This window comes from Myotis brandtii, unplaced genomic scaffold, assembly GCF_000412655.1.
Source record: "Myotis brandtii unplaced genomic scaffold, ASM41265v1 scaffold892, whole genome shotgun sequence".
Lineage (NCBI taxonomy): Eukaryota > Metazoa > Chordata > Mammalia > Chiroptera > Vespertilionidae > Myotis > Myotis brandtii.
Window position 1 is genome coordinate 612,452 of NW_005371656.1, and position 13,913 is coordinate 626,364.

General features: G+C 37.5%; 1 protein-coding gene and 1 pseudogene across 1 annotated transcript; both read right to left on the reverse strand.

Moving 5' to 3' along the window:
* Window positions 1–952: 952 nt before the first annotated feature.
* LOC102248514 lies at window positions 953–1,506 on the reverse strand (annotated as a pseudogene).
* A 4,748-nt stretch (window positions 1,507–6,254) lies between these two features.
* LOC102255575 (olfactory receptor 5G3-like) lies at window positions 6,255–7,187 on the reverse strand. The gene has a single exon (XM_005885089.1). It carries the CDS (start codon window positions 7,185–7,187, stop codon window positions 6,255–6,257), a length of 933 nt encoding a protein of 310 aa, XP_005885151.1.
* Between the last annotated feature and the right edge of the window lie 6,726 nt (window positions 7,188–13,913).

Below are 13,913 nucleotides of genomic sequence, written 5' to 3' on the forward strand. Positions count from 1 at the left end.
GGCCACTTGCATTTCTAATTGTGTTAATTAGCCATTCGTTTATGAGTTTGTTTCTGTGATGTGTTTCATTTTTCTACTGTGTTTCATTTACTATTCCAACACTTTCCTATTGGGACATTAAATCATCGTGAGTCACTTGTTTTTGCCATTGTTCTCTCACTTTCCATTGTTCAGCATCTAACAAGGTCTATGAAACCTTTGTTAATAAGCTCTTTTGATCTTTTCCTTATAACAATTCCTTTCCTGGTCTGAAATAAAATATCTCTCCATATATAAGAATATATAAAAGTTCTCCTGGATTTCTTCTGGCATAAATTATATTTTCTTTCCTATTCTCCATCATTTTACAAAGGACAAGACTGATGTAAAGAAACATAAACAGTACTTTAGTATTGTTATGGGTTGGCTCAATGAGATAGACCACCGACTCAGAATTTAAGTTTAAAAGCCTTTTATTAAGCTGGCCAGCTGACCACAGCCCTCACCTTCCCCCTCTGGGAGGTTTGCAGCATGTGGCAGAGATCAAGGGTGCAGTATGATCCTTTATAGCAAAACAGTGTTAAAAAAAATACAAAGCATTTCATTAGCTGTTCCTTAGAAGTTCACAGAAGGTTCATAAGCACAAAGGGGGAGGTAAAAAGAGTCACACCTGGCTGGAGCATATCATAACACATTGTTTTTCTAAGACAATCTAGCAATTTTTCTTCCATGGTTCCTAACCCTAATACAATCCTTCTCTATATCCTGACACAATCCCTCTCCATATGTCAGTCCCCCCTCCCAGCACATTCAATTTCTCATGTCTCATTTCCTCACCTTAGCACATTCTGTAACATTCTGTAACCCTTCCATGGCGCAGTCCCTCACCCTAGCACAGTACACAAGTAACCTGGTAATGGGCAGACTCAGGGATTTTCTAACTCTCTAATTTACCATCCATCACTGAATCCTATTACTGCATTTTTCTTTCAAACTTGCTCCTGAATGCACTTTTTACCTCCTTGTTCCTCACACTGTAGATGAGGGGGTTCAGCATGGGGATGACCACAGTATAAAACAGAGAAATCACTTTATTGATATCTAGGGAGGAGCCGGAGTCAAGAAGAACATAGATAAAGAAAAGAGTCCCATACAGGATGCAGATGGCTGCCAGGTGAGAAGAACACGTGGAGAAAGCTTTCTGCCTCCCGTCAGCAGTCTGGATCTTCAGGATGGCCACCAGGATGCACACATAGGAGATGGTGATGATCATGCCACTGAAGAACACAATAGCTCCAGCCAAGATGAAAAGCACCAATTGTTCTGGGTGTCTGCACATGCTAGGGACAGCAGTGGTGAAATGTCACAGAAGTGATTGATAACATTTGGACCACAGAAAGGTAAGCAAAAAGTGAGAACTGTATGGGTCATTGTACTTATAAGAGCCATGGCATAGGGCCCTGCCACCAGCTGCACACAGACCCTCTGGGACATAATGAGATTATATGAAGTTAAAAGGAAAGGCATTCCAGGTTGAAGTGAGGAGATAAATAGGCAGGGTGGCAGGAACATACAATTTGGTAGCATCTGAGGAGATGGCGTGCAAAGCACAATAATGGTCTCCAACGATGTCCATCTCCTAATCTTAGGAGCCTATGAAGATGTTACCTTACATGGCAAAGGGGATTGTGCAGATGTAATTAAATTAAGGGCTTTGTTAAGCATTTGATATTTTACATGTATTATTAATAAAATACATATCAGAATATGAACCTACAAATCTTTGATAAACAGTCATCATTTTTGTACATACTTCCCTTATTTCCTTGGGAGAGACAGTTTCTGATAAGGGGCTATTTTGGTAAAACTCAAGCCCCAAGCAGAATTCCTCTAATGATTAGCTTATCTATATGCAAAACTAAGCAGAAGCTATTAACCTGTGCCATCGCAAGGACGCAGGCTTGAACAAGATGAAGTCAGAGAGGCCAAGCATTTCATTCTGTTACCAAACCTCTAGAAACGAACCACGTCCTTTCCTGCCATATACACCTCTGACATGAAGACAGAAATAAAAACAGCACTATTTTGTTTCTCACTGTAACAGGGTAAGTCTAAAAATTTGTAGTCTTGTCCCTTGACACCAAGTTTTGTAGTGTTAATAAAGGACTTCTGAGTTTTTGAGAAAATGCTTAAATTCAGAGAGTGGATTCATTTTTAAAGTGAAACAATGTGTAAAACTCAACACTACGAAAACACCAACATTGCCTTGAGGTTACAGACACATTGGCACTTGTTCAGGGTCCTGTCCTCTCTCCAGGAGAAGACCAAGCTTGGAAATAAGAAATCAGTGGTCATTACTTTTTTGTGTTTGTCAAAGCAGTTTCCTCTGAATTTATCCCTAACCCAACCCACTTGAAATCCAGATTTCTTAAGTAAATTGACCTTTAGTCTTGTAGCCAGTCTTTTAACAAAACTGTATAAACTAGTTCATGTTTTAGAGAGGTTGAGCATGTTCTTAGTGAAGTTCTCTCCTGACTTTGACAGTTAAAATTTCCTACAGCAAGCAGTTTCTAAGGGATATCTTTTTGTAACCTGACTTTGAAAGGTAAATGACAGTTAAAATGTCCTACAGCAAGCAGTTTCTAAGGGATATCTTTTTGTAATTTGTCCAAATGTTATTGGAAATTGTTTCCAATATTTCCATATCTTTTTGTGTTATAAATTTATTGAACTACATTTGTAAGTGGGTTGCATTAATTCAGATTATTAAAATTATTCAGATAAAGTGGTTGCAAATTAGCTATAATAAAGCCGTGCTTGTACTAGTGAGTTGGAATGGGGTACAAGTAAAAAACAGGCATTGGCTTATGCAGTTATCTCTAGCATGTGAGAGATATGGGGAGCAATGGTAGCTATAGTACTAGAAGGCTGTTGTTGTTAAATACCATTAATATTCCAAAGGATGAAAATAACAGACTCAGCCCACACAAATTCCAATTCAGGATATGATGGCAAAGTCAGATAAGCAGCATTCAAAAAGATCCTCAGTTCCTAGAATTAGATACCAGATTATATGAAAACTCAACGTAAGAACCTGACAGTGAGAAATAGAATGATAAAGAAGCCGAATTGCCAAGTCTCCCTACAAAAGTCAGCACTCTAACAGGAAAGGAGTTAGACACTGAGAATTGAGATTTAAAAAATCAGTCTGGTTATGTTTGAGATAGTCTAGTTCCCCTAAAGCTACTGAGCCTGCAGAAGTGGCCCTCTCCCCACTGCTGGAAGAGAGGAGCCTTCCTTTGCCTAGAGAATGTAAAGAGGACTCACTGAGTCAGATGTTACATAAGAAAAAAAAAGTGTTTTTTCTCAAGATCTAGCTCACCTCCCTTCATGGCCTTTAGATTTAATAACCAGAGGCAATGCTCAGAATGGTATGGCCTGATGACTAAGGAGAACTGACCCTATTAGTCTCCAGAATTATTATAGGACTTGACTGATAAGTACCAGTCAGAAGTGAGAAAGCTTGTGGGGTTATACATTTTGAGGGTAATGTGCTTAGGATGGAAGAAACATAAAGCTGGATAAGGAAGAATTTACTGATGTGGAAGAACTCCAGTGACTCAGAAATTATCTTGTAGGCAAGGTACCAGGAGCTGATTCTAATGCACTGTTGGGATGTCTCCTTGAATCCCTGGGAACACCGGCAGCCTACAGTAGGTGGGTAGAGCTACCATTATTGCCATGGTTGAATGTTGAAGAAGAGGTCTACATGCTTACAGACATAGGGATATTTGAAAGGACTTATGATGTAAGACTGGACAAGATAACAGGTGACTATGTTCCTTCCACTAAAGCAATATAGAAAAGGACTATGGGAGGGACTTCAGCTTGGTGAGAAGCTCAGTGATATGAGTTGTAGTTATGAATCTAGGCTTCCTAAAGTCAATGGGGATTATAAAGTTCTAGAACACGTGAATCTAGAAATGAATGCCACCACCAAAGACATAAAGGATGCAGTGGAGGTAGTAACCATTATCTATTTTATTCAGCAGTGTCATTCCTCCAGAAACCAGATGGCTCTTAGAGAATGGCTGTGAACTGCTTCAAGTTCAACCAAGTACTAGCCCGACAGCAGTGCCATGTACATGGGATCATTTATAAGGCCTCCAGTACATGATGTGCAGTGGATGGTTTGGGGAATGTATTATTTTCTATTCTGATTAGAAAAGAGCATCAGAAACCATTTACATTGATGTGAGATGAACAACAATATTCATTTACGATATTTCCTCAAGGCTTTATTAACTCTCCTGCCCTCCTTAATATATTCTACAGATATCTGGGCCCCTAGGATAGCTGGCCCCCATCCATTACTCTGAGTGTAGCATCCACTACACTGATAACATCATACTGATAGAGCAGGTTACACAGGCAGTTGCTAGAACATTAGAGGTGTTATGCCAGAGGGTGAGAGATAAACCCTAATAAGATTCAAGAACTTGACCCTTTCAGTAAGTTTTCACAGGTCCTGTGAGTGTGGGCATGCTAGAACCCCCCCCCCCCCACACACACACACACACACACACACACACACACACACACACACACACGCAAGGTACAATTCATGGAGAAAGAATCAGAATGTCCTAATAGGCCACTTTGGGTTTTGGAGGAATATTTCTCCAGCCCATATACCAAATGGGCTGCCAGCGTTTATGGATGCAGAGCAGGAAGGGCTCTACAGCAGGTCCCAGATGAAGTACAAGCAGTCCTGCCACTAGGCCACATGATGCAACAGACTCTATGATGCAAGTTGTAGTAGCAGGAAAACAAGCAGTATGGAGCTTCTTACAAGCCTCCGTGAGAGAATGATGCAGGTCCTGGGTTACAGGAGCAATTCTATGCCATCTGAAGTAAAGAATGTCCTGGCTTTTGAGAAACAGCTCCTGGTCTGATTCTGGGCCCTTGCACAGAGGGCAGTGTGTGAGTAGGTAACCAGGCCTGCCATATGAGCTGGGTCCTGGCTGATCCTCCAATGATAAAGTCAGAGGAAAATGGTACATCTAAATCAAGCCCCAGTGGGACCAGAGGGCTTGATTAAGCTACAACTCAAATATGTATGAATAAAACCTCTTCTTTTCTACCTCCAATACCACTCTTAATGAAGTAATCAAAGTCAGGATGTTGTTGATTATCCTTTATATTTCTCCCTATGCTCATTTACATGTGCATTTACATGTATATTTCATTCATTACATAGATTTTCCTTTTTTCTTAAATATTAGTACTGCACATTGATCTTCAACTTGGTCTTTTTTCACCAACAGTGACAGTATACAATAGTTCTCTCCAGGTCAGTCCGTGATTACCTAATTCAGTGTTTTTATTTACTGCACAACATTTCACAGAAAAAACCGTACTTTTCTTTGAATGATAGATCTTCAAGTCATTTCTGTTCTTTTTCTTTGTCACTACACATTATGCTGAAATATGTGTTATCTTATGCATTGGCATTTATATTTCTGTAGTCTAGATTTCTAAAGGAGGAATTTCTAGGTCAAATGCCATATACATTTTAAATAGAAACTACCAAGTTATTTTGTAGAAATGGAGTGATTCATCCTATCATCAGGAAAAATAACAGTGTACATCATCAAACAGGAACTTCGCCATCATTGAAAACTTTTAACGTTTTATCTACTATGAAAGGCACTGCATTGCATTTTCATTTAATTTCATTTACTTGACCAATAATGATGTTGAACATTTTTCCATACATGTTTTGCCAATTTGCATTCCCATTTCTGTGAACTGCCTATTCATTTGTCCATTTATTCACTGTTTTTATTTTTATTGTAAATTTTGGAATATTCTTTGAATAGGGAATAAGAAATATCATATTGTTTGGCACATCTGAACAAATTTTTCTCTCATTTTATTGCTTGTCTTTTAATACTGTTCCTGGTGCTTTGATTTTTCCATAATAACTTTTAGTTTTATAGTTTTAATTAAATAGTATTCATTTACCTAAGTTTTCTTCCAGTATATTTGCACATTTATATTCTCAATTCATCTTAATATTTTGAAACCACATGATGTCACAGTGAACAAGACTAAGGCAGGAAAATATTTAAGAACTACTCCTTTTTTTTTTTTTCAAATAACCTAGCAGAGCCAGGACTTACCTGCAGTTTCTGATTTCCACTCCAATATTCTGTGCATTCTGTACCAACATCTGTGGTGCAGCACACATAGAATTCTATTCTAACTACCTACTAGAAATTTTTTCTTTCAAACTTCCTCTTGAATGCATCTTTCACCTCCTTGTTTCTCAAGCTGTAGATAGGAGGGTTCAGCATGGGGATGACCACAGTATAAAATAGAGAAATCACTTTATTGATATCTAAGAAGGAACCTGAGTCAGGCACAACATAGATATAGAAAAGAGTCCCGTATAGGATGGAGACAGCTGCCAGGTGAGAAGAACAAGTGGAGAAAGCCTTCCTCCTCCCATCGGCAGTCTGGATCTTCATGATGGCCACGAGGATGCACACATAGGAGATGGTGATGATTAGGCCACTGAGGACTCCTATAGCTCCAGCCAAGATGAAAAGCACTAACCTATTGTTCTGGGTGTCTGCACATGCTAGGGACAGCAGTGGTGAAATGTCACAGAAGAAGTGATTGATAACATTTGGTCCACAGAAAGGTAAGCAAAAAGTGAGAACTGTATGGGTCATTGTACTTATAAGAGCCATGGCATAGGGCCCTGCCACCAGCTGCACACAGACCCTCTGGGACATAATGAGCGTATACAACAAAGGCTTACAGATGGCCATATACCGGTCATAGGCCATGGAAGCCAGGAGGAAGCATTCAGTTGCCACAAAAAGACCAAAGAACCACATCTGTGCAGCACAACCCATGAAAGAGATGCTTCTTTTCTCTGCAAAGATATCACACAGTGTCTTGGGGGCAATGGAGGAAGAGGAACAAATATCTACAAAGGACAAGTGGCTGAGGAAAAAGTACATGGGTGTGTGGAGCCTGGGATCGATCCATATGAGAGTGATCATCCCCAAGTTACCCCCCAGCGTGACAAGATAGATGAAGAGAAGCATGACAAAGAGGCCGGTCTGCTGATGGAGATGATCTGTGAGGCCCACAAAAAGAAATTCGGTCACTGCGGTCTGATTCTTGTCTGCCATTGGTCATTTATAATCTGCTACAAAAAGGAAAGCATTTTCATTATAAAAAATATATCATTCACAGTCGAAAAGAAACTCAGTCACTGCGGTCTGATTCTCGTCTGCCATTGGTCATTTATAATCTGCTACAAAAAAGAAAAGCATTTTCATTATAAAAAATATATCATTCACAGTCACAAATGATATTTTAACCTAATGACAGATTAGCTAATCAGATCTATAATATACAATTATTGAAACGCTGTTGAACTGGAAGACAATATTTCTAGAAACTAGGTCTGGACAGTGGTGCAAAAGTCTTGCACATTCTTGGGCTATTTACCCTGGATCTCTTTGGATTTCATACTCTCTCTCATAAAAAGAGTCCAACTATCTAAAACTCCTTCAAGTTATAAAATTGTATTTAAAATGAGAATTGTTCTTTATGATTCACCTCAGATGGAATAGTAAAATCCACTCAAGAATACCCTCACTGGGAGTGCTGTAAGAGCCAATGAACTATTCAGACCCTAACATCAGCCATTGGGAAAGACTAAGCAGGGAAGTTCTTGTTCTTACTGAATAATCAGTGCCATTCTAACATTATCAACACACAATTTATAGATGTGTGCATCAATCTATTTCCTACTACTATTTATAAAAGGATGTGGAGATGATAACACACAAAGGACAAAAGGGTTATTCATATAAGGGACTGTGATGTGTGAAGAAATTATGAGGTTCTACCTTTGAGATCAAGTGATAAGTGTTGGACAGCAGGTTGTCATGGAAACTGCATAGAAAATAAAGCATCTGTTGCACCAAAATAATGTAAAATTATTTTATGTGATTTCTCATATTTCTATAAACAGCTTTTAAGGCACTTATCCTGAAATCTGGCAGGCAATGTCAATTCTAGTAATAAAATATGTAAAATATCAAATGCATAATATTTTATGCAGGGAACATTCTCAAGAAAGTATTATTTTCTGACTAATTAGTCAAAGAGAAAACTGTTGAAAAATTATAGAAAAAGAACACTATGTAGGATAATTTATATGAAAAAAGTCTGGTTTTAAGTAACATTCATTATCACTTTAATTAATGTCCTCTTTGGATAAAATGGAACAATATAGTACTCTTGAATTATACAATAATTACATGTGGAACTTGACATAGTGATGCTATCTATTCTATTTATGATTATTTCATTATTATCATGATCATTTGCTTAGTGCTATGTGGAGTATATACTCAGCAGTCACAAAGACAATTCCTGGTTTATATTAGGAGCATCACCTATTGCGTGAATTTTTTGTTTATGCCCGTCCAACTATGTCTATATAGGTATGTGAGGATAGGGGGGTGTACACTGCTTCTGGTTTCTTTCTTTCTCTTCCTCCCTTTCTTTTTTTCTTTCCATCTTCTTTTCTTCTTTCCATCCCTCATTCCGTCCTTTCTTCCTTTCTGATTTATATATTTATTTATTTGAATATAAGTCATTTTGAATCTTCTTTATATCAAAGAGGAGGATCTCTCTAGCCCTTTCATATCTAACATTCTGTGACCTCACAGACATTACAGTATCTCTATATTATAAAGAAATAAACAGGAAGTTCAGTTCAGAAAAAGTCACACAAACCAGTTCTTTAGTCTCATGAGGTTGTGAACAAAATGCCAAGGTCTCCTCTCTTTAGAGAGCCTGGGGCGGGGAGGTTACATTCCCAGGATTCATCTCATGTTTCTCCACCATATTTCAAAAATATCACATTATCCAAAAGCAGTGTACTCACTTCTTTTTTTTTTAAGTTAAATGTATTGGATTGACATTGTTTAGTAAAATTACAAAATGTTTCGAGTGTATATTTTTATGCTGCATCATCAGTATATTGCATGTGTGCCCACCAGCCGAAGTCAAATCATCTTCCATCACCATGTATTTGACCCCCTTTACTACCACCTGACTCCTCTTCCCTCTGGTAACCACCAGACTGTTGTCTGTATCTATGCGTTTCAGTTTTATATCCCACATATGTACTCACTTCTTTAAGGATATCCTTTATGTATCTTCATTAACTGCTTTAAAGGAAAGGATCATCTTCTGGAAGTAAGAGTGGAACAGTCAACTCCCCTCATGGTGGTAGCCTTTGCAAGAGCATGACTTTCTAGCTACTTGGTGAAGGAGGCAAATGCCCCATCTTAAAGGGGCTGGGAGTTAAGAGACCTGCGCATTGACTCACCAACTTCCCAGAATAAGGGACATTTTCTTAGGAGTTTTCAATAATTTAGAGCCAGGTCCCCAAAGAACGAAAACCTCAAGAGTGTACACCTGAAGGGACAAAATTAAAATGATCTAGGTGGCATCTGGACCAAGTGTTATTTCTAAACTGTACTTTTTCTTAAAGAGAGAATTGTTTAAAAACAACAACAACATTGTAGGTTTTCTTTTACCCTGTGGGATCCTTCTTTGCCAAAAGAGAACCCTCTTTTCTATCAGTGGGGAATGACTCTTTGAGCAGCCAGAACCAGCTGGGATGAAATAATTTGCTGCCTGGATTCTGGAGCTGCATTTCCTTGGTGTAAAATCTCAATCCATAGTTTACTAACTGTGTCACCTTGAGCAAGCTTCTACAGCTCTCTGTGCCTCATTCTCTTAATCTCTAAAATACAGAAAGCAATGGTTTCTAGCTAACAGAGATGTTGGGAGAGTTTAATGAAATAATACATTTAAAGTTACTTACAACAAAATGTCCAGCACAGAATCAGTGCTGATTGGTGTAATTTATTGTTGTTAAAGATCTATAGGGCAGCTGGGGAGATATCTAGACATAAAAATAAGATGGCAGCTTAAAGTGGCATCTGCTTATTTCTAGGCAAACATAATAACCAGTCACTGGACTCCAAAGCTGGAATAGCTGAGAAAATTTTCAACAAAGGAATTGGTCTGGAAAGACAAACTTTAGATAACTAAAGGTAAGAGGAAAGGTATTTCAGGCAATGCTAATGAAATGAACAGAAGCAGGGGGCCAGAAAGAGAAGCTAGGAAGTTGTTTGGGATGGAAGGATCACACAAGAGAAAAGAAGGTGTATAGTCTGATGACGTAGGTTGAACTATCTCAATCACTACCTTCTTAAGAACCTGATTGCTTATTCCATCAAGGAGAGCAGAGATCTCATCTATCAACTTCCATAATATTTCAGAGAACCTCATTTTTAACTCCCATTAAGGATCCATCTTAGAAGATTGTCAATAATTGGTGTTGTATTAGTATTTGTTGAATTAATGGAAGATAACCACCAAATATATAATTGATATGGTTCATAATTTAGCAATTAGAATCATGTTATATACAAGGGGAAAGTATGTCTATGTGTTATTCTTTTTAAAAAGCAATAAGAAAAACATTTTTTAAAAAAGGAAATGACATTTTTTAAACCTAAAAAGAAAAGGTAATGTGTAAAATAACAGAAAAAGTACCCTATTAACAGAAAATTACAGAAAAATCTTTTATTACTTTTTTTTTTTTTTAAATAAAAGCATCCAGCCTGTGGAATAGCAAGGTTGGGAAAAAAAGTAACAAAAGCATATCAGGTGGTGGGAAGTAAGCTGGCTGAACCCAGGAAAGAAAATGAGAATTGTTAGTCACATGACACAAAACAAAAACAAGAGCATAGACCAGTGATGGTGAACCTATGACACGCGAACTCATTTTTTTGGTTGATTTTTCTTTGTTAAATGGCATTTAAATATATAAAATAAATATCAAAAATATAAATCTTTGTTTTACTATGGCTGCAAATATCAAAAAATTTCTATATGTGACACGGCACCAGAGTTAAGTTAGTGTTTTTCAAAATGCTGACACGCCGAGCTCAAAAGGTTCGCCATCACTGGATAGACACTACTTAAAATAACCATGGACATTAAAGAAATCTTTGAGAAAATTTTAAAAATAAACTACAATTTCAAAATGTTCAGAAAGAAAATGATAAATAAGGCAGAAAGGAAGATCAAACATACAAATAACTGGCAAATTTAAAGAAGAGAGATGGTAACGTACATTTTTTCAAATTATAACAAGATGTTTACCTATGTAATAAAAGTAAACAATATTTCTTAAGAAAAATATAAAATAAGTAACTCATAGCTTATTCTAGTAAAGTGAATACCTCTTCTTCATTGAAGAGGAAAAAATTCAAACTGTTTTCAGAATTCTTCACAATGTGAATCCATACTACTTTGATTACAGTGAATGCTCAGATAGAACCAAGATCAGAAAACTGTAGGGATTATAGGAAATGGTGATATTACAATAGTGATATAATCAATAATGATACTACAACTAATATAGTAATATCATCAACACAAATAAAATTAAAGAAGAGGAAAATTTATAGGTACTATTTGTCCACTAATCTCCTCCTCTCACTGTAGAGAGTTAGTACTATATAAATGTAACACAGTTTTTTATATGTAAATATATCTTAAGAATTAGAAAAATTTTCCATTAGGAGCACTAAAGATAATAATATAATCTACCAAGAGCAGGCTATGGAAGAAAAATAAGAATAAATATCCTAATGGTTAACTCTTTTATACTGATTCTAGAGGCCTGGTGCACGAATTTGTACACTGGTGGGGTCCCTTGGCCTGGCCTGCGGGGATCAGGCGAAAACTGGCTCTCGGACATCCCCTGAGGGGTCCCAGATTGCAAGAGGGTGGTTCTTGGGGGATGCAACCTGGAATCAGCCTCCCTTCTCTCTGGTTCCGAGTGCATCACCCGAGGACCACTGCTGCCAAGTCACCACAGCTCGGCAGCTCCTGCGTTGAGCATCTGCCCCCTGGTGGTCAGTGCACGTTATAACTACTGGCCAGTCAGCCAATCACCAGTCGCTTAGGCTATATAGAAAGTTCTAAGGTAATAATTTAAAAAATAGAAGTTTATTATATATAATTCTAAAGATTAACATCAAAAAAGATAAAAATGAATTATAAAAATTTTAAATTATCAGAATAAATTCACCTACTTTACATATGCCCAAACATTTTTAAAAATCACACCATGAAATAAAATATTTTTAAAACAAACATTAAAGGTAGAAAGCTTTAAAAAAAATAGAATGGCACAGCTAAGACCAAATTTATTCATTGTTGCAAAAAATTAGAAATATTCTTTTTTCAATAAGGAACATGTTAAATAAACATTTTTCTAAATGAGTTAGAGTAGTGTGTGTTGACATCACACAATATCCTGTAAAATATTTGACTTAAAAAAAAAAACAAGAACAGAAATGCATACAGGTGAGCTTTCATTTATGTTATATGTGTGTACATGTACGTTTGTGTGTACTTTTATCCCCAGAGAAAAGTCTCTTGATACTAAATCTCTTCCTAAGGAACCATTTGGAGTGAATGTAAAACTTACATTTCTTTGTATTTCCTCCTATGCAATTTAGATTTTGTCCTCTGTGCAAACATACTTTATATGTGAAAAAGAACAAACACTAAAAATCATGTTGGAAGAAATTTCTAATCAGATGAGAAGATGTTCGTATATTCATTAATGTTAAAAACAAAATATGAAATAGTATGTACAGCATGCATGATCTGACTAAGGAATTACATCCAGATCAACTATTTTACACATCCTCACCGCTAGACTGTATATTTTTTACTTTCTTCCTATAGTTTTGCCAAAAAGAAATGTAACAGGTAAGCCACTAGCCATAAAGCAAGAAATGGACTTCTTTAGAAAATGCACATTTATTTCAACAGGAGTAATCCAGGTGTTGGTGGAGATGGTCCCAGCAGGCAGTGGCTTCTGGATGTTGATGTCCCACCTTACACCACCACCTCGCATTCATTGCCGTGTCTCCTCCTTGGTGCCTAGTATCTCATCCCTGGCATGCAGCCAAGTACTGGAATTATAAAGTTGGTGCTGCAGATGTGATAAATGAAACCATAAGGCCATATCTTAATATCCCGAGTTGTTTATTTGAGTCATATTTGTAGTTTCTCCTGAACTAGAAACTACTTTAGTAGTTAAGGTAAGCTTTCGCCACTTACTCCTAGGGCATCCCTGCATAATCATGAGATTGCTTCTCAAATTACTGGCCAGCAAAAAGGATCGTGACTAAATTTCAGGAAGGACAGAACATGTGCACACCCTGCTTCCCTTTGTTATATCGGTCAGAGTGCAAGCTCTGCTGCTCCTTCACTGCAGCCACCTGCAAGGATCTGACCATTTCTCTTCCCACTACTTCTCCAAGAGATGCCAAAAACGAGGTTACACTCCCCAGGAGCAATTTTCAATCAAAGACGAATTCAAAGAAATGGGGAAATGAGGCAAAAGTGGAGAAAGAACAGATGAAATAAAAAGCAAGAAGGTAGATTTGAGCCCAAGCATGTCAATAATCACTCTAAATGTAAATGTGCTATATACTAATTTAAAAGTAAAATTTGTATTATTGTTTAAAAAGCAAGATCAGTAATATGCCTCTAAGAGAAACCCACTTTAAATATGAAGACACGCCGAAACCGGTTTGGCTCAGTGGATAGAGCGTCGGCCTGCAGACTGGGGGGTCCCGGGTTCGATTCCGGTCAAGGGCACGTACGTTGGTTGCGGGCACATCCCCAGTAGGAGATGTGCAGGAGGCAGCTGGTCGATGTTTCTCTCTCATCGATGTTTCTGGCTCTCTATCCCTCTCCCTTCCTCTCTGTGAAAAATCAATAAAATATATTTTTTT

Coding starts and splice junctions, on each gene's coding strand:
- LOC102255575 (XM_005885089.1), bottom strand. CDS start 7,187: ATGGCAGACAAGAATCAGACCGCAGTGACCGAATTTCTTTTTGTGGGC.